The following is a 27,749-nucleotide window of genomic DNA, read 5'->3' as shown; positions in this document are numbered from 1 at the left end:
TGACCAGCCTCACTCATCCCTGAGTGGCATTACATGAGCAATCAACCCCAACCATCCCTTGGATATAAACCTTCAACGGCTCAATCCGACTGGAGCGCAATAATTACCCACTAAACCACCAGGCGCAAAAATTTGGTTTCATGGTTACCACCCAGCATAGTAAATGGTTTCCTGGTGTACAGGAAACCATTTGGCTTGTCACTCAGAGTAGAGTCACTCACAAGCAGAAGGAAGAGGAAAGAATGAAGGAAAGAAAGACAGAAGAGGGAGTCACCCATAGGCAGAAGGACAAGGAAAGAATGAAGGAAAGAAAGAAAGAGGATGGAAGGAAAAAGGATGGAGGAAAGGAAAAGGCAGACACCCGACAGCAGCAGTAGCCTAAAAATTAACTTAGAAAAATATTCTTACTAGAGCAATGATCTTTCCTAAATGATGTATAAATGAAATGTAGATATTTCATTAAATAATCAATACATCAAGTTGCAAAGAAAAAAAATGCATCCAAAGGCTGCATAATGGAGAGAGAGAGAAAAAAGGGCATTTTCCACAACCTTAATACAATTACACATCAGAGAAATGAACATAAATTACATCTCAGTACACTGTATACTCTAAAAAAGCTGCCACAAAATGCTAAATGTTGCAAAATCCTCACTATTCTGAATAAAAACATGCAAGAAGAAGAGATGAAAGTCCCTACAAACAGCCCATAACCTTCCTGTTCACTCCCTTCCGCCAATGGTTTCTGAAGAAATCCACTAAGCTGACACCAACTCTTGAGGCCTAAAAATCATTCATGGACACAAACAGCAGTAAATATATTAATGCTACCTGAGACACTGTCATGAATCCTACCATTCACTGCTTCTCCACAATGATGTCTTCTGTATTTGAATTCCTTCAGCCAGAGAACATAATTTCAAAGAGATATTGCTGCTACCAGGTGAATTTACTCATTTAGGAGGATCTTTATTAGTGATGGGATTAAGGCTATATCTAACCCTTCCAGCATGAAACTTATCTAATAAACAGAATAAAACTCTCTGATGGTAACTAGAATAAATACAAAGAATGCCATCAGCAATTTAGTATCCCAATATTGTTCAGTATAATGCACCTGTTTATTAGATACATTAAAGAGGCTACTTTACATGTTCACAGATTGTTTTAATATCTATGGATTCAATATGGTACTGTATAACTTGAGCCCAGCCATCATACAGTTGGTCAGTTAGTCTGATGCATCCACCATGTACACCAAATCCGGGTGCTGGAGAGGGACACCCTCACACAGTGGTAACATTACAACTAGGCAGCAGGTTATACAAGCATCTCTCAACTCCCTCCATGTCCTCAAAAAGGAGGATGGTACACACTAGATATGGGCAATAAGCCCAGAATCAAAACAGAACTGTTAACCTTTTTCAGTAAATGAGGAGACTTCAGTTGGCTCATAGTTCTTTCAAGCAAAATCTGGTAAATGGATGTTCATTACACAAAGGAATTACTGCACTAACATCCCTGATATTTTTAATTTCTATTATTTCACTGTTTTATTGGTTTGGGATCAAGGAGTGGCTGGTCAGAGTTGTTATGGTTATGTATATGGCTGCTCACACCCAGGTGAGAATGAAAGGAGATGAGTGATGAGTGCTCCATGAATGTTGGCCAGCATCAGGGGTCGGTCCTGAGCCCCTTACTGTTTGTCATGGTTCTTGAAGCTCTCTCACATGATTTCAGAAATGGACTTCCATGGGAGATGTATGCTGATGACTTGGTGTTGATTGTAGAGAAGGAATGGGAGGCGAAGCAAAGATTTAGGAAGTGGAAAAGTGGAGTGGCAGTAAATGGATAAAACAAAAGTGATGACATCTAGGGTTGGTGGCAGTACTGTCAATGCAGAGGAAGTGTGGCCAGGTGCAGTCTCCCACAAGGATGTGGGAAGTAACTCCATCCTGTGCAATGCTATTGATAAATGCGTATATAAGAGATGTAGTGGTGCTAGGGGTAGGCTGCAAAATGATGCTGATTTTGTGTGTGAGGTGTGTCAAGGAGAGCATGTAGAGACTAAAAGGTATGAACGGACTAATCTTGCTGGACAGTCTCTTGAGTGTGTGGAGGAGTTCTGTTGCCTGGGAGATGTTATGTGCTGGAGGTGGGACTGGAGCTAGCTCTATGGCTAGGGTAAGAAGCAGTTGGAGAAAGTTCAGGGAGCTACTGCTTCTACTGACATTTAGAGGGCTCTCCCTCCAAGCAATGGGATCCTTGCATGCCTCATGTGTCAGGAGTGTAATGCTGTTTGGTAGTGAGAACTGGGCAGTAAAGGAAGAGAATATTCATAGGCTCAAATATACAGAAATGACAATGATTAGATGGTGCACTGTGCATCCTTGAATGCAAGGGCTGGAGGGACTAGGACTGCAACTGAAAAGTTGAAAGGAAGGATGGAACTTCAATGCACTGGTGCTGTGATGTGAAGGGGTAGATTGAGATGGTTTGGGCATGTTGAGTGGATAGAAGATGATACCTGCATGCTGAAGGTGAGAGGTGAACATCATGGGGAGGGTTGCAAGAGTTAGAGCAAAAAAGACCTGGGATGAGGTCATAGACTGGCCTCAGGGATAAAGGACTGAAGAGGGGGTCAGCCAGTGCTCAAGCAGCATGAACAGCCACCATTAGGTGACCAAGGCCAATGCATGCAAGCATGTTAGAGCCTTTATAAATGATATGATGACTGGATTTGCTGGAATAGTATGACACACACTTCATTATGTTTCATTTATATATATATATATATATATATATATATATATATATATATATACACACACACACACACTATATTGAAAAAAATCCTGAACAATTATCTTTGGTGCTCTAAGACCTGTAAATATCTTTAGCAAAAAAAATGTTATATCATCCTACTTTCATATTTTTTATTCATAAAAACACCGGCAGTCCTCTATATACCTAATGGATGAATTCTACAATATCTCAAGCTATTACTTTACATACAACTGCTACTGTAACTTGTTGGATACTGACAAATCAGCTTTACAGGTGGCAATGGAGCTTAATAAACACTCTTTCCATAAATTTTTTGTACACTTGATAAAAGGTAGGCTATATGATTTACAAGAACTTGCTGCAGTAAAGATTTTCAGATCTGAGCTCTGCTACAAGGACTACAGCTGATACATACTTCAGAACCAGAGATTAGTAGTTGATGAGCTTTTTGACGGCACTGAGGCACCTCCACTTGTCCGGCAGATAAAATGGCTCAAATATATGTGGGAAAGGAGTATCAAAGCCACATACACGTTCAACAGGAGCCTCCAGGTGCAGGAAACATTCACTCTGAAAAAAAGACAGACTTCAGAGAGGCAGCACAACCAATAAAGAAAATGAAAAACAAGTTACAAGGAGGTTATGTTGGTCATGGTGAAACAAAGTGTGAAAAGAAAGACACATGGAGAGAATGTTGAAGATCATTTAAAAAAAAAAAAAAAATCTGACAGATTACTTTAAGATTATAGTCCTAACTAGTTGGACATCAAGATACACTGTTAAATAGAGAGTTTCCATGAGGTAAAATGTGATATGTGGTTGCAATCATGAAAAGGTCATAGCTAATATGTTAAAAACAATGATATTCTCTGCAATGGAGCTTAGAATTTCAAATACATGAATAACTAAATTCACTTGTACTCTTCTCATGACTACAGCTAGTTGTCTGTTTCCTATTCTCAGTACCAATCTCAACATAAGCTAGGATATAAGCATAAGAAGAGTAATTATGCATGACCAAATCACAGCTGCTTTACCTGGACTGCAGCAGCAATCTCAGCTCCAAATCCATTGGTTACAGGTGCTTCATGTGCTATTAACAGTCGACCAGTTTTCTTAACACTCTGTAAAACAGAATACCGTACACAATGATCCTAATTTAAAAATGTAAAAATTAATTTAATTTTAAGAAATGGCAATACACATGCTGGTACAATGAATTTTCAAAGATCACAGTACTGTACTGTACATAGCTACATTCTGTAGAAGGAACAATTAAGGGAACATCAAACATTCGTGGCTCAGTTCAATCTCCGTATAACTTCAAGGTACGTAAGGAAGGCATGAAAACATGAACAGTATATATTCAATTGTCTACCATCACATATATGAATGATCATCATCTAAGAATCATGAAGCCCAATAAATTCACACACATATGATTACACACACACTTGGACATGACCAGAGTCTGAAATAAGTGCACATATCAACTATCATATTCTGGCGGTCATGTTTACATCTCACCCACCCACTGCACTCTTGTTAACCCCTTTGGCCAGAGTAGATCATTCTATTTTATTTATTTATTTATTTATTATTTATTTGCTGCTCCCAGACGACCTTATTCAATTGAAGAAAGAATGTCTCTTCGTGTAAGGATTAATTATGGCTAAATCTAACCCTTTCAGTTCAAAAAGTCTATCCTAGGCTCAATAAAATCATCTGGAGGAAGGCAAGTATAAAATACACAATTTCTCTTATGGCTGAAGAGGTCAAGGATGCTCTGGTGTTTTGTGGTGGTGCTGTACTGTTTCTGGTTTGTCTCCCAGCACTTCCAAGGTTAGTTTATCCAACCACTTACTAAGATTGCCGAGATAGAAACAGTCCTCCTTAAAAAGTCACAGATGTTTTGAACTATAATAGCTCTTTCACACAACTGGTACTATTATCTGGGAGAAATCTGCAAATGATGTACAAAGATAGCTCTAGAACCTTAAGAGGTCATTTTTATGAAATTAACTGAGAGCTTAATAGCAAAAGTGAATATACAAAGGTGGCCTATAAAACAGATTTACTGTAAGGCAAACCTGACGTTGTTTAGCAACTGTGTGATGTCAGATGTCATTCTGGTGTTAGAGTCCATAGTTCACTCAATATGAGCCTAGAAAGATGACATCCATGCAACTTTGAAAGTGCTTGAGCAAGTGGAGGAAAATACTGCAAAACTAGGCTATTGTTAAAAGGGTATTTAACCGTCTGTGTGTGACACTGCAGTGCACAGTCTGTTACAGTGGGTGAACCATTGTGGACCATTTTATCTACTGCCTTCTTCTCAATGCCACACTCAATTATATATTCCTGTTCAAGTCAAACTCTGCATTCAGCAGTCTGTTATACTGTTCAGTTCAAGCCTTCCTGATTTCTGACTTTCAACAAACACATTACCTTAATAACATACCATTGCTAACTATATATGTAAATTCTATTAAAATTATGGTATTGCCAGTTGCTGTCATTGCTCTAGGCTCATCAAGACATAAGCCTAGTGGACTGCAGGCTGAAGCTACCCTTCTCCTCCAATCCACAATTCTTTCAGGGGATAGGGAAGGAGTTGTGGGACGGTGAGGTCACTAAGTGAAGGCATCCCTTTCCCATGGAATATCCCATGTCATCATCATTCTTATCATTATCATGCCCCTTTTTCCGTACAGGTATACTGATGGGGTGAAGAAGGACCCATATAAGAAACTCACCCCAAAATGTAAATATCAAAATACTAAACTCTACCCACTCCCTCGATGTTCATTCATTCATTCATTGCCAGACGCCATGTATCCCACACGGGGTGGCCAAGGGCTTAGAGTTAATTGTTTTACAGGGAGGGGCACTAATCCTCCACCAACCCCACTTGACTCCCTGGATGTAAACACCTTAATCCCCTAATCCACCAGGTATCCAACTGGTTATGTGGTTAACACCCAAAGTAGTAAGTGGTTTCCTGGGTTAAAAAAAAAAAAAAAAAAAAAAAAAAAAAAAAAAAAAAAGGCTATACTAACATTAAACACAGTCTGCTGATCCCAGGGCAGGATAGTGACAAGGTCGATCACTTCACAGGTCACGTTGAGCTGCTGCTGGGCCAATTCTGCTACCTCCCTCAAAACATGTACCTGAGTCCCCCAGCCCACCAGTGTCACATCATCACCTGCACAGAGAAAAAATAAATAGATAAATACATAAATAAAAATGAAACCTCAGCTGGATATGGTGCTGAACTCCCCTTCCTACCACCACAGGGGAGGTGGTGGTAAAATGGTTAAAAATCTACTAAATACTATTCAAACTTATATGACCTTGCAGGGTAGGATACATACAAGTTTTACTTGAATTCTGTTTAAACAAACTTTACTGATCATGCACAATACCCATCAGCATGTCATCAAAACATCCCCACTGGCCTAATATCATTATATGTCTTGAATGAGACAGCCTTAGCATGTATTCAATATGGATGGCAGATATTAGCTCCTACATGATGACATGTGAAGGTGTGAAGTACAAAGAACTGCTCAACTTTAGGAAATGAACTGTCTGGTCTATGCCTAAAAAAAATGATAAAAAACAAAAATTAATAAAATAAAAATGAAAAATGTTTTCTTATAAAGCAGAAAATACAAGAACAGCATGTTACCCTCAGCAAGGATGTCTGCTGATGAAAGTGGCATGATGTAATCCCGAGTGGGTACCATTTCTACAGCCGAGCGGTACAACACCTTAGGTTCCAGGAATATACAGGGGTTTTGATCACGTATACATGACAGCAGCAGACCTTTTGCCTTGATTGGACCTCGGGGCACAACAATCTGTCGCAAAAAATGTTGATAATATAAAAGCGCCCTCTATCTATTGCCAGATGCCTTAATCCCGTATGGGGTGGCCACAAACAAATCGCCTCCACGTCGCTCTGTCCCCGGCCATTTCACTGCCCTGCTCCCAACTCACACACCCCCCTCTCTCATATACCTCTCCACTCCATCCTTCCATCTCATCCTCGGCCTCCCCCTCCCTCCCTCCACCTCACTCACATACACTCTCCTCATCAGTCTCTCACCCTCCATCCTCTCCACATGGCCAAACCACCTCAGTGTGTTCCTCCTAACGCTTCCTATCACATCCACATCCACACCACAACTCTCCTTTATATCCTCGTTTGTCAGCCAGTCTCTCCATGTGACTCCACAGGCTCCTTTTAAATAACTCATTTCCACAGCTCTCACTCTTGACTTGTGTCCTTCCAACAATGTCCAAGTTCACTTCCATACGTTAGAGTTGGTATCACAATATTGTCATGTAGTAGCCACTCACTCGAGGTAGTGCTGCTCTTGGGTGTCTACCCTTTCCTCTCCTCCATCCCTCTTTCCTTCCATCCTCTTCTGTCTTCCTTTCGTTCATTCTTTCCTTGTCCTTCTGCCAATGGGCAACTTTACACTCCCTCTTGTCTTTCTTTCCTTCTTTCTTTTCTCTTCTTTCTGCCTGTGGGTGACTCTACACTAAGTGACAAGTCAAATGGTTTCCTGTACACCAGGAAACCATTTACTACGCTGGGTGGTAACCATATAACCAAATTTTGGCGCCTGGTGGTTTAGTGGGTAATTACAGGTAACTCGCACGGAACACGATCTCACGGAACGCGCTCGCAAATATACGCGGTAAGGGCTGGGATACATATTAGACAACGTAAGATTAAAAAAACATTATGAAAACTACAAATTAACGCAGGAGAGGCCTTTGAAAGATCAAATCCTCGAACGTCACCGCAGCGCGCGGTTTGTTTTGATTACGTGACGATCTAGGCGGGAAATTATTCAGTGAGTGAGATTCCCGAGTACAGTAGCACAGTATTTGTAAGTTAAATATTTACAGTACTGTACTGTTCTGGTAAGTTTATGTGCAACTTAAAGTACTATTAAATAACGTTAAAGCAAGAAATAAAGTCTTATAACCAGTTTACCTGATAGGCGTCAGAATATTGCATTTTTTATTTGTTCGTTTTTTCCACAGTGCTGTTCAGTATTTGTAAGTTAAATATTTACTGTTCTCGTATGTACTGTACTTGTAAGCACTTAAATAAAGTTAAATCATTAAATAAAGCCTTGTAACCAGATAACCCGAATTATATGATTACCCATGATCGGCGTCGGAATATTGCCTTTTTTGTTTGTTCGTTAAACTCTTACTGTACTGCTTTTCTACAGTACTGTATTTGTAAGTTAAATATTTACTGTTCTGGTATGTACTTGTAAGCAATTAAAGCATTAAATAAAGCCTTGTAACCAGTTAACCTGATTTATATGATTACCCATGATCGGCGTCGGAATATTGCCTTTTTTTTTTTTTTTTGTTCGTTAAAGACTTATAATAAGAAAAATACATTTTTGTCTTGGTATCTTTACCTATTTGCTCAGGTTTGCTGTAATGGTTTGCAACTTGTAGAAAACTGTGAAAACTTTCGGGAAGTGAACGAAAATCTGGGACATGACCTTGACTTCACCGTCTCATGTATCTGTCAGTTCACCACCGGCTATCGTGATGAGTGGATGTACGATTTTTTCGCTCGTGGCCATGCCTAACCACACATAGTTACACCCATTATCTCGACCCAGACAGAAAATACAACCTTTTTCCTCCCTTGCAAAACACAAACAACCACCCTGTTTACGAGACAGCAATATATATTGCGAAAATAACAAGGTAAAATGATAAAGATGAACGTAAAATGATTGAGAAAGATGAACATGTTATGATGGAAGAAATACGTTTTCCCCGTCTGTAAACGTATTTATTTCTGCTTTGTATCTGTATTCGTAATAATTAGACTTATTGTTAGTTCTGAAACTGCATTACGATTCTATTTTTAGCCATTCTCGTGGTGTGGGAGCTGGAAGTTGTGACACAACTTCCTTATTGCTAATCGGACTGACCCTCCACTTTATTCTCCCGTGGCAGATCTAGCCTTGCAGGACGTGCAGTTTTCTCATTTAGGACTGATAATTCAACTCTTTCGCCCCCTTTTCCAAGCATGGGCACAACGATAACGTAAAGAATAACTCGAAACTACCATAAACATATATCAAAAAGGTGAAAATGTATTCATAACATTTTTTTTTTTTCCAGCCATTCCTAACAGATTATGTACTGAAATCATTCGATATCACAGTACTGCATTTCTAAGTTAAATATGTACTGTTCTGGTATGTACTTGTAAGTTAAAGCACTAGTACCAGTTAACCTAATTTATTACCTATGATCGGCGTCGGAATGTTTCCTTGTGTTTACGTACAGTACTTGTGTGTTGAAGTTTTGCTCAGGAGTACTGTATTTGTGAGTTATAACATTAAATAAACCTTCTAACCACTTAAAGTGCTTTCTAGTGACAGATAACAGCAAAACAACACATTTGGGGGGTCTAGGGAGCAAAATACGGAGTAGTTTAAATATACGCGATTTCGCACCTAACACGGCACGGTAGGAACGAAACCCTCGTGTTCCGTGCGAGTTACCTGTATTGCACTCCAATCGGATTGAGCCGGTGAAGGTTTATATCCAAGGGGTGGTTGGGGTTGATTGCTTGTGTAATGCCACTCAGGGATGAGTGAGGTTGGTCACTCTCATCTTAAATGTTGGGACCAACTGCCTAGCCCCGGGCTCCTACGCTCCTCATGGAGCAATGTAGGATTGGATGATAGATAGATAGATAGTAGCTTTTTCACTTCCATGCTCACTTCCCTGTTTCTTATCTCTGCTTTCAAGGAATCAGCAACCCTTCTTCCTTGTTTTACCTTTTCGAGCAAATCACCCTCCAAACTTCCATCCTTACACATCACATTCCCCAACTACTTTAACATACTCACATTTTCCATTTCCTCACCATCCAACCTCACTATACATTCACTGACTTCACCTCTCTCGTAGAACAAGACTTTACTCTTCCCGACATTCACTTTTAGATTCTGTTTCTTACACACTCTCCCAAACTCATCCACCAAGGCTTTCAGCTCCCCTTCATCTTCACTTAACAACACAGTATCATCTGCAAACAACAGTACAGGGAGTTTCCAAACACTACCCTCTCTCACTAGGGCCACTCCAACATCCACTGACCTACCTTGAATCTCTTTTACTCATAAAATATATTACGGGTATTGTATTTTTTCCTTTTTAAAACATAACCTGAAGTAAAAGGTTTGGAATCCTGAAAAAAAGTGTAAATTGTAAGTTACAGTACTAATCATACAACCTTATTAATTTTTATATGCAAATCGCCTAATAGGACCTAATCTCACTGTGAGAGCAGCATTTGTTGGTCCCTACCTTAGTACCATGGCATTTCAGCACAACGTGAATGTCATCAATAAATAATGCTATGATAAAACTTCATCACTAACATAAATTATTCATCATCTGTGAATAAGCTCTTCTGGATTTTGTTCTCTATGATCTAAGGCTGTCTTGAAGATTCTTTAGCACATTTTTCTCTAACCTGACATGATCCTAAACCCTTTTCAGCTCACCTCATAGACAAGTGCAGAGTGAAGTGAAGATTTGACTAATAAAGGAGACTCATTCCTACATCATAGCAATGGCTCACTGAATTTCATATACGGTAACCACAATTTAGTTTTAATATTAAAGTTCAGGGAATGGCCCAGTCTCATCAGGTGAAAATGAGCTTACAATAGTAATTAAGGACTCATTCTTACCTCATAACTATGGCTCATCGAATTTTATGCAACCACAAGTTAGTACAGTAACCCCTCCAATATCCAGATCAATAGAGCCATCGGTAGGTTCGGATATTGGTTTCGTCCGGATATTGGGCCCCAGCTTATGGACTTGTACTTATGGACCCTAACTCAGAGAAACACCTATACAACTCCCTCCGGACATGCATAGCACCTATTTAACACCCAAATCACACCAATAAGGCACATAAATGACTGAAATAAATGCAAGAGAAACATAAAATGTGGGTTTAGAAGTACTGTATGTTCATACATTAATAAACATTCTGGTACTTATGGACTCTAACCGAACCTACCTCTGAAAAACACATTCCTACTGCACATGCATGAGGTAAGTATAGTATGGAAAAAAGTACAGTATGACACATTCTGGTAAGTATAGTATGGAAAAAAGTACAATATGAAACATTCTGGTAAGTATAGTATGGAAAAAAGTACAATATGAAACATTCTGGCTACTTACAGCAAGTCCCTGGCCACCTCGATGAATAACCGCCTCCTCTCGGACTCTGACAGTAAGAACGATTTCCTGAAGCACTTGCAGTACACTCTTCCTGAAGTCTTGCACTGAACTTAGTCAATAACACACAGAAGTCCGTTCTCCTCACAGTGTTCACTTTAGTCCAAATAATGTTCCATTAAATTTTTGTGTTGCACATTAACTTTTCCCCAGTTTTTTTTATTTTCCAAAGCCAAAACAAAGAAGGTTAGTTACGTTAAATTTCTTTTCTACTGAGTCTTTTCTCTCATTTCGAAAACCTTAACACAACACACCGTTTTTTTCACTGCACAACACTCAAAATTTCCGTGTGGTCTAGTGGAGAAGTTCTTGCTGTTTATTCGCTGTCAGAGTCCGAGAGTATCACTGGCAGGCGAACAAGGGGTGCATCGGTGGGTCGTGGTGATGGCGTACCGACTACAGAAGACTCTGAAGATAGCCGCAAACTCACATCGAGTGGTGACTCCATTGTAGCTGATGTGCTGGGCTGTGGCTCGGAGCATGAGGGCCTGTCTTGGGAAGGCAACGGAGTGGAACCAGGGCTTGGCACAGCAGGGTTCACGGGCCTGAAAAAACTGTCAATCGTTGACTGACGCAAGGACCGACAATTCTGGCGATTGATGATGCGCTGCCGGAAAGCACGCACTTCCTCCACGAGTCCCAAGGGCCCCGTCTCCCTGTCGCAGTCCGGGTGTTCCAGGTAGTCTAGGACGAACTCTAGATGTTCCCGGAGTGCGCTCAGCTTGGGAATGGCTGGAGTAGTGTCCTGCTGAGAGGAGTCCGCATCATCATCGCCTTCGTCGTCGGAATCTTCAAGTTCGGGACTGACACCAGCAACCGAAGACGCGATCTCGATATCAGACAACGTCTGATACCCAGGATCGCCCTCGTCGTCGTCCAACCACTCACGAACATCGTCCACATCAACATCGTCGCCGTGCATACGTAGCCGTGCATGGAAGTCATCCACGTCAAACCCTAGGAAATCGTACTCCACATCTGTTCCGAGAAGCAGACGAGACCAACCATTTTCAAGAGTTTTCACAGGGACTTCCTTCCATGCACTAGCCCAGTTGTACAGCGCAGACTTGATGTTGTAGCGGCGAAGGTTTTCCAAAGTCCGCTTGCCTCGAGTGTCACGTCCTTCCCTGCGCTCGTCCTCGTCCTCGAGAACAACCATCACCTCGTCCAGGAACTTCTGACGGTACAGGTGCTTTGTTGCCACGATCACTCCTTGGTCCATGGGTTGAATGAGAGCAGTCGTATTAGGTGGCAGAAACATGCACCTAATACGGCCATTCTCAGCAACCAAGTCCTTGTCGCACGGGTGGGCAGATGCATTGTCGAGGAGAAGGAGAGCCTTTACCTGGTCGCGAGGAATTCCCAGTGTCTTCGTCTGGTACTGGATGACCTCCTTGACGAAGTGATGGTGAAACCAGTCTTTGAAAATCACAGCTGTGAACCATGCTTTCAAAGAATGGTACCATACGACAGGAAGGACATCCATCACCCCACGAAGGCACCGAGGCTGCTTTGCTCGGCCAACAATAACGGGCTTAAGCCGGTGCATGCCGTTAGCATTGGCACAACACAAAGCAGATATCCGTTCCTTAGAAAGCTTGCGGCCAGGTACACGCTTCTCCGTCTCATTGGCTAGAGTGTTCGTTGGCACCGAGCGATAGGATAGGCCAGTTTCGTCAGCGTTATAGACTTGACCGAGAGTGAGGCCCTCCCTGTCGATCAAGCCTTTCACCCTGTGCCGAAACTCATCCACTCCATCCTCGTTAGCATCCAATGCTTCGCCATGTGCTTTACGGTTAGTAAGGCCATGTCGCAACTTGAACGCGAAAAGCCAACCCTCGGATACCTTGAAGTCTAGGGCGTCGTGAAGCCTTGCAAACTTCTCAGCAGCAGCCTTCAGCTCCGTTCCACGTACCATCACACCAGCTGCACGTTGCTGTCGATACCAAATCAACGTGGAGCGGTCGATTTCTGCATACTTGGGGGTAAACATAACCTTCCTCTCCACGTTGCGTTTGCTTCTCGACGAGAAGTCAGCCGTGTACTGCATGAGCTTGTCTCGGGAACGCTTGATATCGAACAAAGTCGACCGGGCCAGGTTGAACTCGCGGAGAATGCGTGAAGAAGACATACCCGCATCAACTTTCTCCAATATCTCCCGTTTCTTCTCCAGAGTCAACACCACTCTCTTCCTTTTCTCAGGGGGCGGGGCCATCATCACACACACTAAGAGGAGGGCAGAGAGCAGCAGGAGGCCTTGCAGCAAGTACGGCACCACCACAAAAGCGAGCACGTGGGCAGCCATGGCGAAGAGCGTAGGTCCAGTCGCGGTGAGAGACAGGCGGGAAGTGGGGAGGATGCAGCGGCGCTCTATCGGACGTCGGAGGAATGACGAACCAAAACAATGCTCTCACGCGGCAAGTTCAAATTACGGACCGGGGGGGGAATCGACCCCCCCCCCCCCCCCCGGACCATTTTGGGAATGTTTGATCCCAGGACGATAAGGTTCGGTTAGTGGGGATGTTCGGTTATTGGGCGTCCGGATATTAGAGTGATTACTGTATTCAAGTTATCGGGAGTGACCCAGTTCTGTCTGATGAAACAAACATATTGTAACCAATTTATAAGATAAACAAGTCTCCATAATAGTTAACTACAGTAATCCTCCCATTTATCCAACACTGCATTACTCAACACAGGTCAATATGTGACAAAGGAAAAAAAAAAAAAATCTGGCTGAGTTACAGCAATATCCATTTTTTACTGCATTAGCTGACACTGCGCATGGAAACAAAACTTTTAAAACCTCTTGCCGCCCCCTGCAACACCCCTACCATCCAAGCATCACCAGCAATGCATGCCAAAACAAAGATCATTGCCACTCCACCTCAGTCACAGAGAGTAAGCCATCTGGTGTTGGTGCGCATTAAGTTAACCATGGAGTTTGTGGCCTTTGTTGCCATTCTAGAACTTTTGCAAGGGCTTGTGTTGTTTGCCCTCGTGCTGGCGTGTGTGTGCATCCTTGTTGTTGGAAAATAATTAAATGCTCTAGTAAATACACATGTAGGTAGTGCCAGCCTGTCTCCATTGTTTTATGAACTTACATAGCTACTCATCTGCTTTCGGTTCTACCCATGTCCATCTTAGCATCTTGCTCTCACTTACATCAAATAACAAAATATTCTTTGTGCCTGTAGCTCCTTTTGTGGAATATAATATTTTTGAAAATACGCTCACAGTGGCACCAGCCTGTATCCTTTGGGTTACTTGACTTATATAGCTATACTCAGTTTTTTTTATTGAGGCGAAGGTGCACTTGATAGGTTGGTGATGATTGGCTGAATGCAACATGTCCGAATAACATTTACTAACTCAAATTTCCCCATCAGATATATGTTGTCTATCTATCTATCTATTTATCTATCTATTGCCCGACGCCCTAATCCCGCAAAGGGTGGCTGCAGACAAAACGTCTCCAAGTGCTCTGTCACCCACCATTTGACTACCCTCCCCCCAGCTCACCCCCCCCCTCCCTCATATACCTCTCAACTCCATCCCTCCACCTCATCCTCGGTCTACCTCTCCCTCCCTCCACCTCACCTACATACACCCTCTTAGTCAGTCTTTCATTCTCCATTCTCTTCACATGTCCAAACCACCTCAGTGTATTTCTCCTAATCTTCTCAACCACATCCACATCCACCCCACAGCGTTCCTTCACTTCTTCAATCGTCAACCTGTCCCTCCACGTCACTCCACATGCTCCTCTCAAGTAACTCATTTCCACTGCTCTCACTCTTGACTTGTTCCCCTCTTGCAAGGTCCATGCCTCGCTTCCATACGTCAGGGTAGGGATCATAATACTATCATGCAGTGACTTCTTAACTTCCATACTCACCTCCCTATTTTTCATCACTGCTTTCAGTGTACCAACAACCTTCCTTCCCTGCTGTACCCTTTCAAGCACTTCATCCCCCAAAGTTCCATCCTTACTCATCACACTACCCAAGTACTTGAATGCACTCACATTCTCCATATCCTCACCATCTAACCTCACTGCACACTCTGTGACTTCATTCCTCTCAAACACCATATATATATGTTGTCAATTAATAATAAAGAGATTATGAAGTAATGTTGCATTCAGCCAATCATCACCAATCTGTCAAGTGCATCTTCGCCTCGAAAAAAAAAACTGAGTATAGTCGTCTGCTTTCGGCTCTGCTCATTTCCATCTACATATCTCTCTCTTTTGTTTTGCATATCCATGGCCAGCTTAGGAATGTAACCCAATTCAATAACAAGGGAGACCTGTGTAGAGTTTACAGAGGTTATATGCTCTGTTATGGGGTTGGGGTGTAGTATGGTTTATCCGCAAAATGTGTTGTCCTGGCAGGACCTTAGCTGAATTAAGAAAGATAAATGGTGAAATGCCGTACTATCATATATCATACTGCTTTTGGTATTTTGTCACTCTAATATTCATTCTAATATGATATAAGCACTCTATGTCGACATATAAATGGCAGACAAGAAAATATTATGGTGAAACAGGCTATGCAAAATACATTGTTCAGGGGGAGGCACAGTAATATAAAACCTCCAAAGCCTAAGATGGTATAGATCCAAGTATATTGTTAGTAGTAGATAAAGACATCCCTCACCTGCACCTCCTAATGTGTACAATTGTGCAGTATAAACAAGCAAGAGTACCTTAAGTCCCGGTGTGTGAGCAAAGTAGGCCTCAGGAGACTGTGAGTGATAGAGTGCTCCATGGCCCACGGCTCCACAAGGTGCACGGAATGTTAGTTTCCCACAATCAAACAGGTTACCTGAGCGATACCGATACTTGGCTGCTTCATTCACAATCTGCAAGTAGTGGAAAAAAAAGGCAAACATTGTACTGTTACTTTAACTTAGGTCTTTGTCTATTTCTTTTATAATGACTCGCTGCCATTACCCTACTTGAGAGAGAGAGTGACAGTAGATGATAGCAACATCTAAAGTTTGTAAAATTTAAAAACCTGACAGACACATACCATATTAAAAAAAAAAAAAAAAACTACTGTAATGCTCTCTTCCTACACTCTGACTAGGATGGTAATTATAATACTGATAAGAAATCATATTCCTAAAAAACCACTGACACTTTTGCTTACAAGTTTCATCTTCCAGCACTCTTTCTCAGTCAATTCACACAAGCTTATTACCAAAGCATTTCATTCATATACAGTATTTTACATAATTACAGACTCTATGGCACTGCTTACAGAAGTGTTTATCATTGGTGCTGTGTGGTGTTCTTTCTTCCATATCTCCATGAATATCATATTTTTACAATACATAAAACAATTATCACTGTACACTATGTACAAGAAGGAGGGAATATGAACAATTAGTACTAAGCCTTAACATGGCTATATGGCACTGAACGAGAAAAGGGAAAATAAAGGTCAGAAGAAACACAGAAATATCAAGAAGTAGGACAGAAGAGCAGAAGACAGTAAGGAGAGAAAGAGTGGAGACAAAAAGGCCCTTTTTGTCGCCTCTTGCAACAAGCAAGGATACTGGGGAAACATTCTTTCCTCTCTTCCCCAGGGGGTTTACTGTACAGGAGGATACCCTTTAAAACAATGCAACCCTTCTCGATAATATACAAGTAGGGAGCGTCCACCACAGCATAACCAATTGACCTTTATCTTCTGCTCAGAACTCGGGCATTTTTTCTGATAATTCTTTGACTGTACTCCTTATGCAAATACAATAAAAAGAAAAACACTGTACTGCATAAGACAATCTATGTATTAACCCACTAACTGATAACAGTATCTGAATCCTTAACAATGCATACTAACAACTTACAAAATTCTCTAAGTAAAACATGAACAGTATCTTGAGTATTTATCTGTAGCCTTAAACTCATCACCATCATAATCCTGAACTCTTTTCCACCTAAGATTAAAGTGAGGTTGGAAAAAAAAAAAAAAAAGAGGGGAGGGGGGTATCAACAGCATGACCAGTGAAATGGGCCAGACACTCATTCACAAACCATTCATGTCTCCCAGAATCCTGACTTTAACTCACTTGATCAAAAGCCGGAAAAATGTAATCAGCAAACTGCATCTCCGCGATGGCTGTAGCTCCACCCACTGCCACTCCGATAGCAAAGCCAGCAATTCCCTGTTCACACAATGGCGTATTGAAAACCCGATCCTTCCCATACTTGTCCTGCAGCCCAATGGTGCACCGAAACACTCCACCAAATCCAACATCCTCACCAAATATTACTGAAAAAGTGATGTTGTATTTAGATTAACCAAATCAAAAGTCCTCTTTAACTGATTTTTCTGCACATTATAAAACATCTATCTATCTATCTATCTATAGCCCGACGCCCTAATCCCGCAAAGGGTGGCCGCAGACAAAACACCTCCAAGTTGCTCTGTCACCCACCATTTGACTACCCTCCCCCCAACTCACCCCCCCCTCCCTCATATACCTCTCAACTCCATCCCTCCACCTCATCATAGGTCTACCCCTCCCTCGCCCTCCCTCCACCTCACCTACATACACCCTCTTTGTCAGTCATTCATTCTCCATTCTCTCCACATGTCCAAACCACCTCAGTGTATTTCTCCTAATCTTCTCAACCACATCCACAACTACCCCACAACGTTCCTTCACTTCTTCATTTGTCAACCTGTCCTTCCACGTCACTGCACATGCTCCTCTCAAGTAACTCATTTCCACTGCTCTCACTCTTGACTTGTTCCCCTATTGCAAGGTCCACGCCTTGCTTCCATACGTCAGGGTAGGGATCACAATACTATCATGCAGTGACTTCTTAACTTCCATACTCACCTCCCTATTTCTCATCACTGTTTTCAGTGAACCAATGACCTTCCGTCCCTGCTGTACCCTTTCACGCACTTCATCTCCCAAAGTTCCATCCTTACTCATCACACTACCCAAGTACTTGAATGCACTCACATTCTTCATATCCTCACCATCCAACCTCACTGCACACTCTGTGACTTCATTCCTCTCAAACACCATAACTTTACTTTTGTTTACATTAACTTTCAGCTTCCTCCTCCTACACACTGTCCCAAATTCATTCACCAAACCTTGCAACTCCCATTCATCTTCACTCAACAATACAGTATCATCAGCAAACAGCAACACCGGAAGCTTCCAAATCTCACCCTCATTCATTAGGGCCAGCCCCACATCCACTGCCCTACCTTGCACCTCCTTTACAACCCCATCCATGTATATATTAAACAGCCATGGAGACATCACACAACCCTGTTTCAGTCCCACATTGAGATCAAAGAACTCACTCAGCTCACCATCCACTCGCACCGTAGCCCTAACTCCCTCGTACATACTCTTCACAGCACTCAACAATTTCCCCTCCACTCCATATATTCTTAATACCTTCCACATACCTTGCCTATCTATTCTGTCATAAGCTTTCTCCAAGTCTATGAAGGCAGCATACACTTTCCTTCCTTTCTCTAGATACTTCTCCACTAAACATCTTAGAACAAATATCTGATCTACACACCCTTTTCCCTTCCTAAATCCCCCTTGTTCTTCTCCAACTAGCTCCTCTGTCATATGCCTAACCCTATCAATGAGTATTCTACCATATATTTTACCAGTCACACTAAGAAGGCAAATACCCCTATGGTTACCACATACTTCTCTCTCCCCTTTTCCTTTGTATAAAGGAACAATTATACCTGATTTCCAGTCCTCTGGAACCCTTCCCTCTTCCCAAGCCAATCTATACAACTTCCACATCCACTCCACAACAATCTCACCCCATACCTAAGCAATTCACCACACACTCCATCATTCCTGGGGCCTTTCCCAACTTAATCTTCTTCATCACTTCCACTACTTCCGCCCTACTGATCTCTTCCTCCCTCCTCTCATCTCTTCTTCCAGCTTCCAGCCATTCCCCAACCACTTATACTCACACTGCTCTCACTCTCTTCATTCAACAAATCCTCAAAGTGCTCCTTCCATCTCCTCAATTTCTCTCTCTTTTCCACCAACAATCTATTATTCCTATCTTTCACTCCCCTACTATTTCCCCTTTCACACTGCCTTACTTTCTTTACCTCCTTCCAAAACAATTTCTTACTCTCCCTCCATTTCACACTCAGATTCCTCCCAAACTCTTCATCCACTTTCTTCTTACTCTCCTTCTCCAGTCTCTTAACCTCCCTTCTCCTGCTCAAATATACCTCTCTCTTCTCTCTCTCATCTTCTCCCCTACCTCTACACGCCAACCATTCACTATATGCCTTCTTCTTTTGTTCCACAGCTCGTTTCACCTCATCATTCCACCATGCTGTCCCTTGCACACCCTTGTATCTCCTCCTAACTCCACAAATCACCTCACACGCTGCGCATATCTCTTCCGTGGATATCTTACATACTTCTTCCACCCCTTCCATCTGCTCTAGCTCATACCTTCCCAATCTTTCTTCCACTATGCTCTTATACTGTCATTTTCTCACTATCTTGCAAATTCTCCATCCTTCTCACAGGAGCTGCTTCCTCCTGTCTTCCCCTTTGTCTCCTCAACCACTTTCTTTGCATCTCTACCTTGGCCATCACTAAGTGATGGTCCGAGACTCCATTCCCCCACTCTCTCCACACTCTTGCATCCAACATTTGTCTTCTCATTCGCACATCCACACACACGTAGTCTATCATTGCCTTTCGTTCAACAAGTTCACCATCCATCCTCCTCATTACTCTCCATGTATACTGGTGGATCATCTTATGACGAGAGTAGGTGTTGGCTATTGCCAACCCCTTACAAGCACAGATGTCCACCAAAGCACAACCATTCCCATCTACTTCAGCTGGCACACCCCACTGACCAACCACTCCATCCACTCGTACATTCCCAACTTTGCCATTCATGTCTCCAATCAACAGCCTCTCTCGCTCCTCTCAAACTTGTCCATACATGCTTCTACTCTCGCCCAAAACTCATCTTTCACTCATCTTTCATCTTTCACTCTTACAGTATTTGACACCATGTGGTCATGTGATACTGCTTTGATATACAAAGGTATATATATATATATATCAGTAGATAGATTGATAGACAGACATATAGATGGATAGATATACATATATAAATTTTAATCCAATTCCAATTGGGGAGGCGGTGGCTGAATCGGTAGAGAGGCGGCCTGCGGTCCTGATGGACCCAGGTTCGAATCCCGGCTGGGGCAGGGAACAGTTTAAGGATTTGAATTTCATAAGAGCAGACTTTCCTGATCTACCAGATGACCCGCCGACATGTCATAAAAGTACCCCCGCTAATACCAATACACCAGTCCTGTATGAGACAGCCCTAGCATGTATTCAATATGGACGGTGGGTGTTAGCGCCGAAGTGGTGACATGCAGAGAGGTGTATGGTGTGTAGGAGGACTACTGGGCCTTGAGAGCAGGCTGTGAAGCCTATGCCCAGAGTTGGACACATTAAAAAAAAAAAAAAAAAAAAAAAATTATAACTCATCAGTTAACTATTTTAAAGCCCTCGGTCTACCTTTCGACATGTTGCTTACAACCTACTGTAATCAGTGTATACAGATACTATACTATAAACAAAACATTTTAAGGACTCTAGTGCATCACAATGAAATATATAACAGCAATGCAAGAACAAATTTGTTATATGCTACTCATGTACAGTACTATAATGACCACTGAAAGTGGACAACGGAGCAAATGCAATACATTTTCCAAAGAATGCTTCTCAAGTGTACCATATATTCATATACAGTATTTGCTTATACCTGTAACTCACATGAAGCAGACGAATCACAGAACAGGCTAGAGGGCTTCAATGAACTGGAAATGTATTTAATCCCTTCAAGCAGAGGATGTCTTTGATACTCTATTCTTGCCACTGCCATTATTTAATTCAGTTTGCATGAGTCCTTTCATAGCAGCGAGGTTCATATAAGACGTATTTAACCCTTCCTGTATGAAAAGTGTCAGCAAAATGGAGCAATACTGCTGAATAAATGGATCAATACGTTTAGAATAAAACGTGTCTAAACCAAACCATAGAGGAGAATGATCAATCATCAATACCCACAATCACCTGTCTTCTAAAAGGTGAACAAAAGAAGGATGGAAACTCCTTCTCTTTGTACTGGTGTATGGCTGTGGTGATCTCTAATACCAGCAATTGTGATGCAAAGCAGCCTTGCACAGAAAGGGACTAAAGTTTGCTATAAAATTCCCCTCCTCAACTTCTCAATTTCCCCTGCCGAGCACTAATGTGTTTCATTTTCTTCTGCCATTCCTAAAAAAATCTTTATCAACCATCATTACAGTGGGTGTTGTCGATGCTGTTGTGACCACTCTCTAAATGAATGTGATCCTGGATGACTGAAGGCTGAAGTTGCCCTCATCCAGCAGTCTAGCATCCTCCTTTCAGTGAATACAGGGGGACCTGGGGGATATTTATAGAAACTGTCCAGTTATATCAGTCTCACCACACGAAGGCATCCATCCCCAGTGAGGTCAGATAGGTTAATCAGAAAAGGTAACACTTGTTATCTAGTCATCAGTATACAGTAAGGCCTCCATTACAGAACACTGTAGTGCATTATTTTTAAACGGCACACTACACAGAAATGTAATTCCTTCAGTTGAGCCAGGGTCAAGAACAGCTACAATGTAGCTTAAGTCAAGCTTGATGCCACTCCCATCAGGTGTAGTCAATTCCCATTGTGTGGGTGTGTGTGGGTGTGTGGGTGTGCCATATGGCATTTGTGTGTAAAGTACAGTACAATAAAGTTATAAATATTTGTGTGCTTGCAAGGTTTTTAGCTTGCTTTTGGTAAGTATACTGTATATGAGAAAAAGTAGGACTCTACTGAGGTCATCATAAGCAATTAAGCCTTTACAATATAATACTCTTCCTATACTTCCTTCACACAATAGCCTGCCAGAAGCAATTACCTATGTTACAAAGAACCTCCCTGCACTGCCATATTAAAATTTTTATTGACAGCAGTTTTCCTCAACTGAATATGTATCCCGGTGCCAATAAAGGGGCTATTTACTTTAAATCTTAACTAGCAGAAATATTATCTCATTGAACCCTATCACCTGACATCAGCTTGAAAACAGTTCCTATGTTTGCCTTCTCTACTGAGAGGGTTAAGAAAAATAAGTTTCCACCCCACCACTGGCAGGGGTTTTCCAAGGCTGAATAAATTCATCTGACATTAGCTATCAACGGAACACACAGGATACAAGTATTAAATGCACTTCAGCCAAAGAAAGAGTTACCACACTGCCCTAATATTAATGATACATAACTGCAGTGGCTTACCAGCCCAGCTGGGGAGGAGAGGTTTTACTAGATATTTTCAGTTATTACTACATATCTGTCTACTTCCACCACTGAAGATAAAGCAAGTCCTTGTTATACATACTCACTTTTAAGCTCCCCCACCATTTCTTTGGCAGTTAAGTCTACAATAAATAAAACTAAAAATATGCCTATCAAAATTTCACTGTTATAGTACACACAAAGCTGCTTTACCAATATCTCAGATATTACAGTACCTGTATGAAAACACGTATAACACACTGGAACACATCCCTAACAAACAAAACGAAAGTACTATTTCAACAAGAATATATCTTGTGCCCTAAATTACTGTACCATGAAATTAATCCCAATCAAACCCAAAGTAATGGTACTGACAGGCACTGTTGTCCGTGGCCAACGCTGTATCTAGGGCATTGTTGATGGACTGGAAGAGATTCAGTCTCACTGTTTCACCTGAAAAATCATATTTAAAACAACATCAGTGCATACTCTCTGTCCAGTGATATATTACTGAACAATACTTCTTTTCAGTTATTATACTATGATCTGATTATGACCGAAATGACTTACACAGTTTTGGAAACAAACTGCACTACATGATTTGCATCACATAAATCTTAGCATGCAACATAAAATAAGAAGGCTGGTTCTGAAAAGAGGGGAAAATGCAATTTTCAAGCATCCAGAAAATAGGTGAGTATACAAATACTGTAATAATATAAGAATATATGGTAGACCCTCTGTTATTAAAGCCGACAGTCCGTTGTATCTGTGGGTCGTCCCAAGGTGGGATTTCAAGCACATGCTTAAAAATAAATTAGTAAAATAGCATTTTCAAGTACTAAAAATGTAGACTATACCCATTTTACCCATACTTGGCCCATAATTTCACACTTTAGCAGCTTCTTTCACATTGCATCTCCTTAACGTACAGTACAGTATATTCATGGCTGTCATAGTTTCAGCAACTATCAAGGATAGGTTTTGGGGCAACCTGGTTGGTTAATGTCATGAGAAGCTTTGTGAAGCCTTCACTCCCTCCCCCCTCCCAGTTAGGTTCCCCCCCCCCAACATCTTGGTATTCAATTTTTTCCTGGTTGGTTTTCACAGGTTTTGACTTAAAAAAAAAAAAAAAATCTGGAAGGCTGCATTCTGATCAATTATGATTTTTTCATTTCACATCTTACTTCATCCCTCTGAAGGGGCTTGGGTCAACTGTGACAAAAATGAGTCTCAAAGTCAACTATAATAATGCAAACATTAACCTGAGGTGTCCCGTCGATGTATGGGTACGTTGCAACATTTTGCATTTGCCAGTCCCGTCGACGTACTGGTACGTCGCGCAATTGCAAGGTTCATAATATGCACAATTTTCAATTTCCACGAGTGATTTTTCGTACGTATACACAGGACACCTTCCTCTACAAGATGCCAAGCAAGGACAATGCCTTACACCGCATAACCTCCCCCCCCCCCTGCACGCCATTGTCTCGTCAATTCACCTGTTACCAGTGACCTGGCCAATAAAGACATTCAGGGCCAGAGTGATTCCCCAATCGATGACAATGTGGAGGACAAAGTTTACATAGCATTAGAGGAAGAAACAGTCAGAAATGATGATCAGGTAATGTGGCAAAAAAAGGTCAGGTATGGTGATGAGTTAGTGAGTGAAACAATGCTTCTAAAGCCTATATTACTGTTTGAAAACCAATACACTCTCGTACTACATATAAATTCGTACCAAGTAAATAAATAAATACCGTTTATGAGTGGTGTGAAATAGTTACCCTCCCATAGAACTAGTTTTCTCTGGTGCCAGCCTGTTAGAAAACCCAGTAAGGTAAGGAGGTACCGCTACCTGGATCGAGTATTTTAAACCTCAGGTGAGCGAATTCTCTATGAATTTTCGATGTTTCTCACCAAAAGCAGAGGTTTTAGCCAAAAAAAAATTTTCGAAAATACCTCGGGATTGGGGGGCATCAGAGGTGCGAAATAGCTCGGGACGTGACGGGTTAAGAAAATAGGACTGTGCTGAAGTTTTAAAAATTCTCATCCTCTTAGGTATGGTTTGTGTGACTTGGATTTTCAGTTTTTGAAGCTTTGCTCACTCATCAAAGCTGACATTCTTCCACTCTGACATTATGTATTAAATCCCAAACTTTCCCTACTCTTCAATCCCCTCCTCAGCTATGGTGGGACCTGAACTTCATGGACAAGGCTACAGGTTTTAGGGTATGTGAGTACATTTAAGTACTTGGGTAGTGTGATGAGTAAGGATGGAGGTTTGGAGGGTGAAGTGCTTGAAAGGGTACAGCAGGGAAGAAAGGTTGTTGGTTCCTTGAAAACAGTGATAAGAAGCAGGGAAGTGAGCATGGAAGTGAAAAAGTTACTACATGACAGTATTGTGATACCAACTCTAATGTATGGAAGTGAAGCTTGGACGTTGTTGGAAGGACACAAATCGAGTGAGAGCAGTGGAAATGAGTTATTTAAGAGGAGCCTGTGGAGTCACATGGAGAGACAGGCTGACAAATGAGGATATAAAGGAGCATTGTGGTGTGGATGTGGATGTGATAGGAAGCGCTAGGAGGAATACACTGAGGTGGTTTGGCCATGTGGAGAGGATGGAGGGTGAAAGTCTGACAAAGAGAGTGTATGTGAGTGAGGTGGAGGGGGGAAGAGGGAAGGAGAGGCTGAGGATGAGATGGAGGGATGGGGTGGAGAGGTATATGAGAGAGGGGTGTGTGAGTTGGGAGCAGGGCAGTGAAATGGCGGGGGACAGGGCGACATGGAGGCGATTTGTTTGTGGCCACCCCGAACGGGATTGAGGCGTCTGGCAATAGTTAGACGTTAGAGTTAGTATCACCATATTGTCATGTGGTAACTTTTTCACTTCCATGCTCACTTCCCTGTTTCTTATCACTGTTTTCAAGGAACCAACAACCTTTTTTCCCTGCTGTACCCTTTCAAGCACTTCACCCTCCAAACCTCCATCCTTACTCATCACACTACCGAAGTACTTAAACGTACCGGTACTCACATTTTCCAATTCCTCACCATCCAACCTCGCTGTACATTCACTGACTTCACCTCTCTCAAAGACCATCACTTTCCTCTTCCTTACTGTACATTCACCTTTAGATTCCGTCTCTTACACACTCTCCCAAACTCATCCACCAAGCCTTGCAGCTCTCCTTCGTCTTCACTCAACAACACAGTAACATCTGCAAACAACAGTACAGGGAGTTTCCAGACACTACCCTCTCTCACCAGGGCCACTCCAACATCCATTACCCTACCTTGTACCTCTTTTATTACCCCATCCATGTACAGATTGAACAACCATGGAGACATGACACACCCCTGTTTCAACCTAACCTTCAAAGAGAAAAATTCACCCAAACACTACCCTTTCTCACCAGGGCCACTCCAACATCCACTACCCTACCTTGTACCTCTTTTATTACCCCATCCATGTACAGATTGAACAACAATGGAGACATGACACACCCCTGTTTCAACCTAACCTTCAAAGAGAAAAATTCACTCACTTCACCAACCACATGCACTGGAGCCTTCGCACCATCGTACATACTCTTCACAGCATTCAACAACTTCCTATGTACTCCATATATTCTTAATACTTTCCACAATCCTTGTCTATCCACCCTGTCATATGCTTTCTCCAAATCAATGAAAGCTGCATACAACTTCTTTCCCTTCTCTAGAACTTTTCCACTAAAGATCTAAGAATGAATATCTGATCTACACAACTTCTTCCCTTCCTAAAGCCTCCCTGTTCTTCTCCAACTAATTCCTCTGTTCTTTCTCTAACTCTGTCAATAAGTATCCTACCATACACTTTTCCTATTATACTAAGAAGACAAATGCCCCTATGATTACCACACATTTCTTTTACCCCTTTTCCTTTGTACAAGGGAATAATTATTCCTGACTTCCAATCCCCCGGGACTCTACCTTCCTCCCAGGCCAATCTGCACATTTTCCACATCCATTCTACAACGATCTCTCCCCCATGCTTCAGCATTTCACCACACACTCCATCAATTCCTGGGGCTTTCCCCAATTTAACTTTCATCATTGCTTCCACAACTACTATCCTACTGATTTCTTCCTGTCTTCTCACCTCCCTCCTTCTCCCAGCCATCCCCCAGCCACTTATACTCGCATTACTTCCATCCTCTATGTTCAACAATTCTAACGTATGGAAGTGAAGCTTGGATGTTGTTGGAAGGACACAAGTCAAGAGTGAGAGCAGTGGAAATGAGTTATTTAAGAGGAGCCTGTGAAGTCACATGGAGAGACAAGCTGACAAATGAGGATATAAAGGAGCGTTGTGGTGTGGATGTGGATGTGATAGGAAGCGTCAGGAGGAATACACTTAAGGTGATTTGGCCATGTGGAGAGGATGGAGGTGAAAGACTGACGAAGAGAGTGTATGTGAGTGAGGTGGAGGGGGTGAGAGGGAGGGGGAGGCGAGGATGAGATGGAGGGATGGGGTGGAAAGGTATATGAGAGAGGGGGGTGTGAGTTGGGAGCAGGGCAGTGGAATGGTGGGGGACAGGGTGACGTGGAGGCGATTTGTTTGTGGCCACCCTGAACGGGATTGAGGCGTCTGGCAATAGATAGATAGATGTCTCCTCAAGCTGCATAATTACTGTACGTGCAAATTCGCCATGAACTCTGCAAGTGCTGAAAACCAGCTTTTTATGCTAATAGTTTCTCAGAATCTGCTGAATTACTACCATGAAAACTCGGCCATGGGGAAAGAAAAATGACTAAATACTCCCATCACCCAGAATCTACTTAACAATAATTATGGTGTACACAGACTAACAATAAAAAATGGATTCAAGGTACGGTAGCGGCAGCAAACGCAACCTATTTTAGAAGCTGTGCAGGTTTGGTTTACCTTGAGATTCCGGTACAGTGTCAGGGTAGAAGGTGAAATGCGACGAATGTCTGCTGAGAAGTGATGGTGACCCTAAAGTGGGCCTTAAAAGCTTTTTAAATACCGATGCCTTTAGCAGCTGCCTCATGTTTACGTTCTCGTCTGCTTGTTCGCCTTGGAAATACCGGCGCAACTCTCTATTCGGCTATTTCATGTAAGTTCTGTCCACAATTTAGTCTTTTTGTTGAATTCTTGTAATTTTTCCGGATTAAGAGAGACACTTCAAATTATGGGGATCACATATAACTTTCATGAATCCCTTCAGTAAGAAAGGTCTCGC

General features: G+C 42.0%; 1 protein-coding gene across 1 annotated transcript; it reads right to left on the bottom strand.

The window, feature by feature from the left end:
* Nucleotides 1-3,114: 3,114 nt before the first annotated feature.
* On the bottom strand, nt 3,115-27,558 carry BckdhB (Branched chain keto acid dehydrogenase E1 subunit beta). The gene is made up of 8 exons (XM_080268679.1): nt 27,431-27,558; nt 22,873-22,950; nt 17,194-17,396; nt 15,823-15,978; nt 6,479-6,650; nt 5,847-5,992; nt 3,825-3,911; nt 3,115-3,357 (listed from the first exon to the last, which is right to left on the bottom strand). The coding sequence occupies exons 1-8, from the start codon at nt 27,555-27,557 to the stop codon at nt 3,217-3,219; spliced, it is 1,110 nt and encodes a 369-aa protein (XP_080124805.1). The 5' UTR covers nt 27,558; the 3' UTR covers nt 3,115-3,216.
* Between the last annotated feature and the right edge of the window lie 191 nt (nt 27,559-27,749).

The sequence above is a fragment of the Coenobita brevimanus genome, chromosome 29 (genome assembly GCF_032717465.1).
Source record: "Coenobita brevimanus isolate Jiangsu-jjx chromosome 29, ASM3271746v2, whole genome shotgun sequence".
Classification (NCBI taxonomy): Eukaryota; Metazoa; Arthropoda; class Malacostraca; order Decapoda; family Coenobitidae; genus Coenobita; species Coenobita brevimanus.
The sequence above is the reverse complement of the archived record's forward strand: the minus strand, read 5'-3'. Positions and strand labels throughout refer to the sequence as shown.

Bases quoted from the DNA above. Each gene is read 5' to 3' on its own strand.
- BckdhB (XM_080268679.1), bottom strand. From the start codon at position 27,557: ATGAGGCAGCTGCTAAAGGCATCGGTATTTAAAAAGCTTTTAAGGCCC. The intron at 22,951-27,430 runs GTAAACCAAACC...ATGATTTTTCAG, and splicing joins CACTGTACCGGAATCTCAAG to GTGAAACAGTGAGACTGAAT. The intron at 15,979-17,193 runs GTGAGTTAAAGT...CACTACTTGCAG, and splicing joins TTTTTCCGGCTTTTGATCAA to ATTGTGAATGAAGCAGCCAA.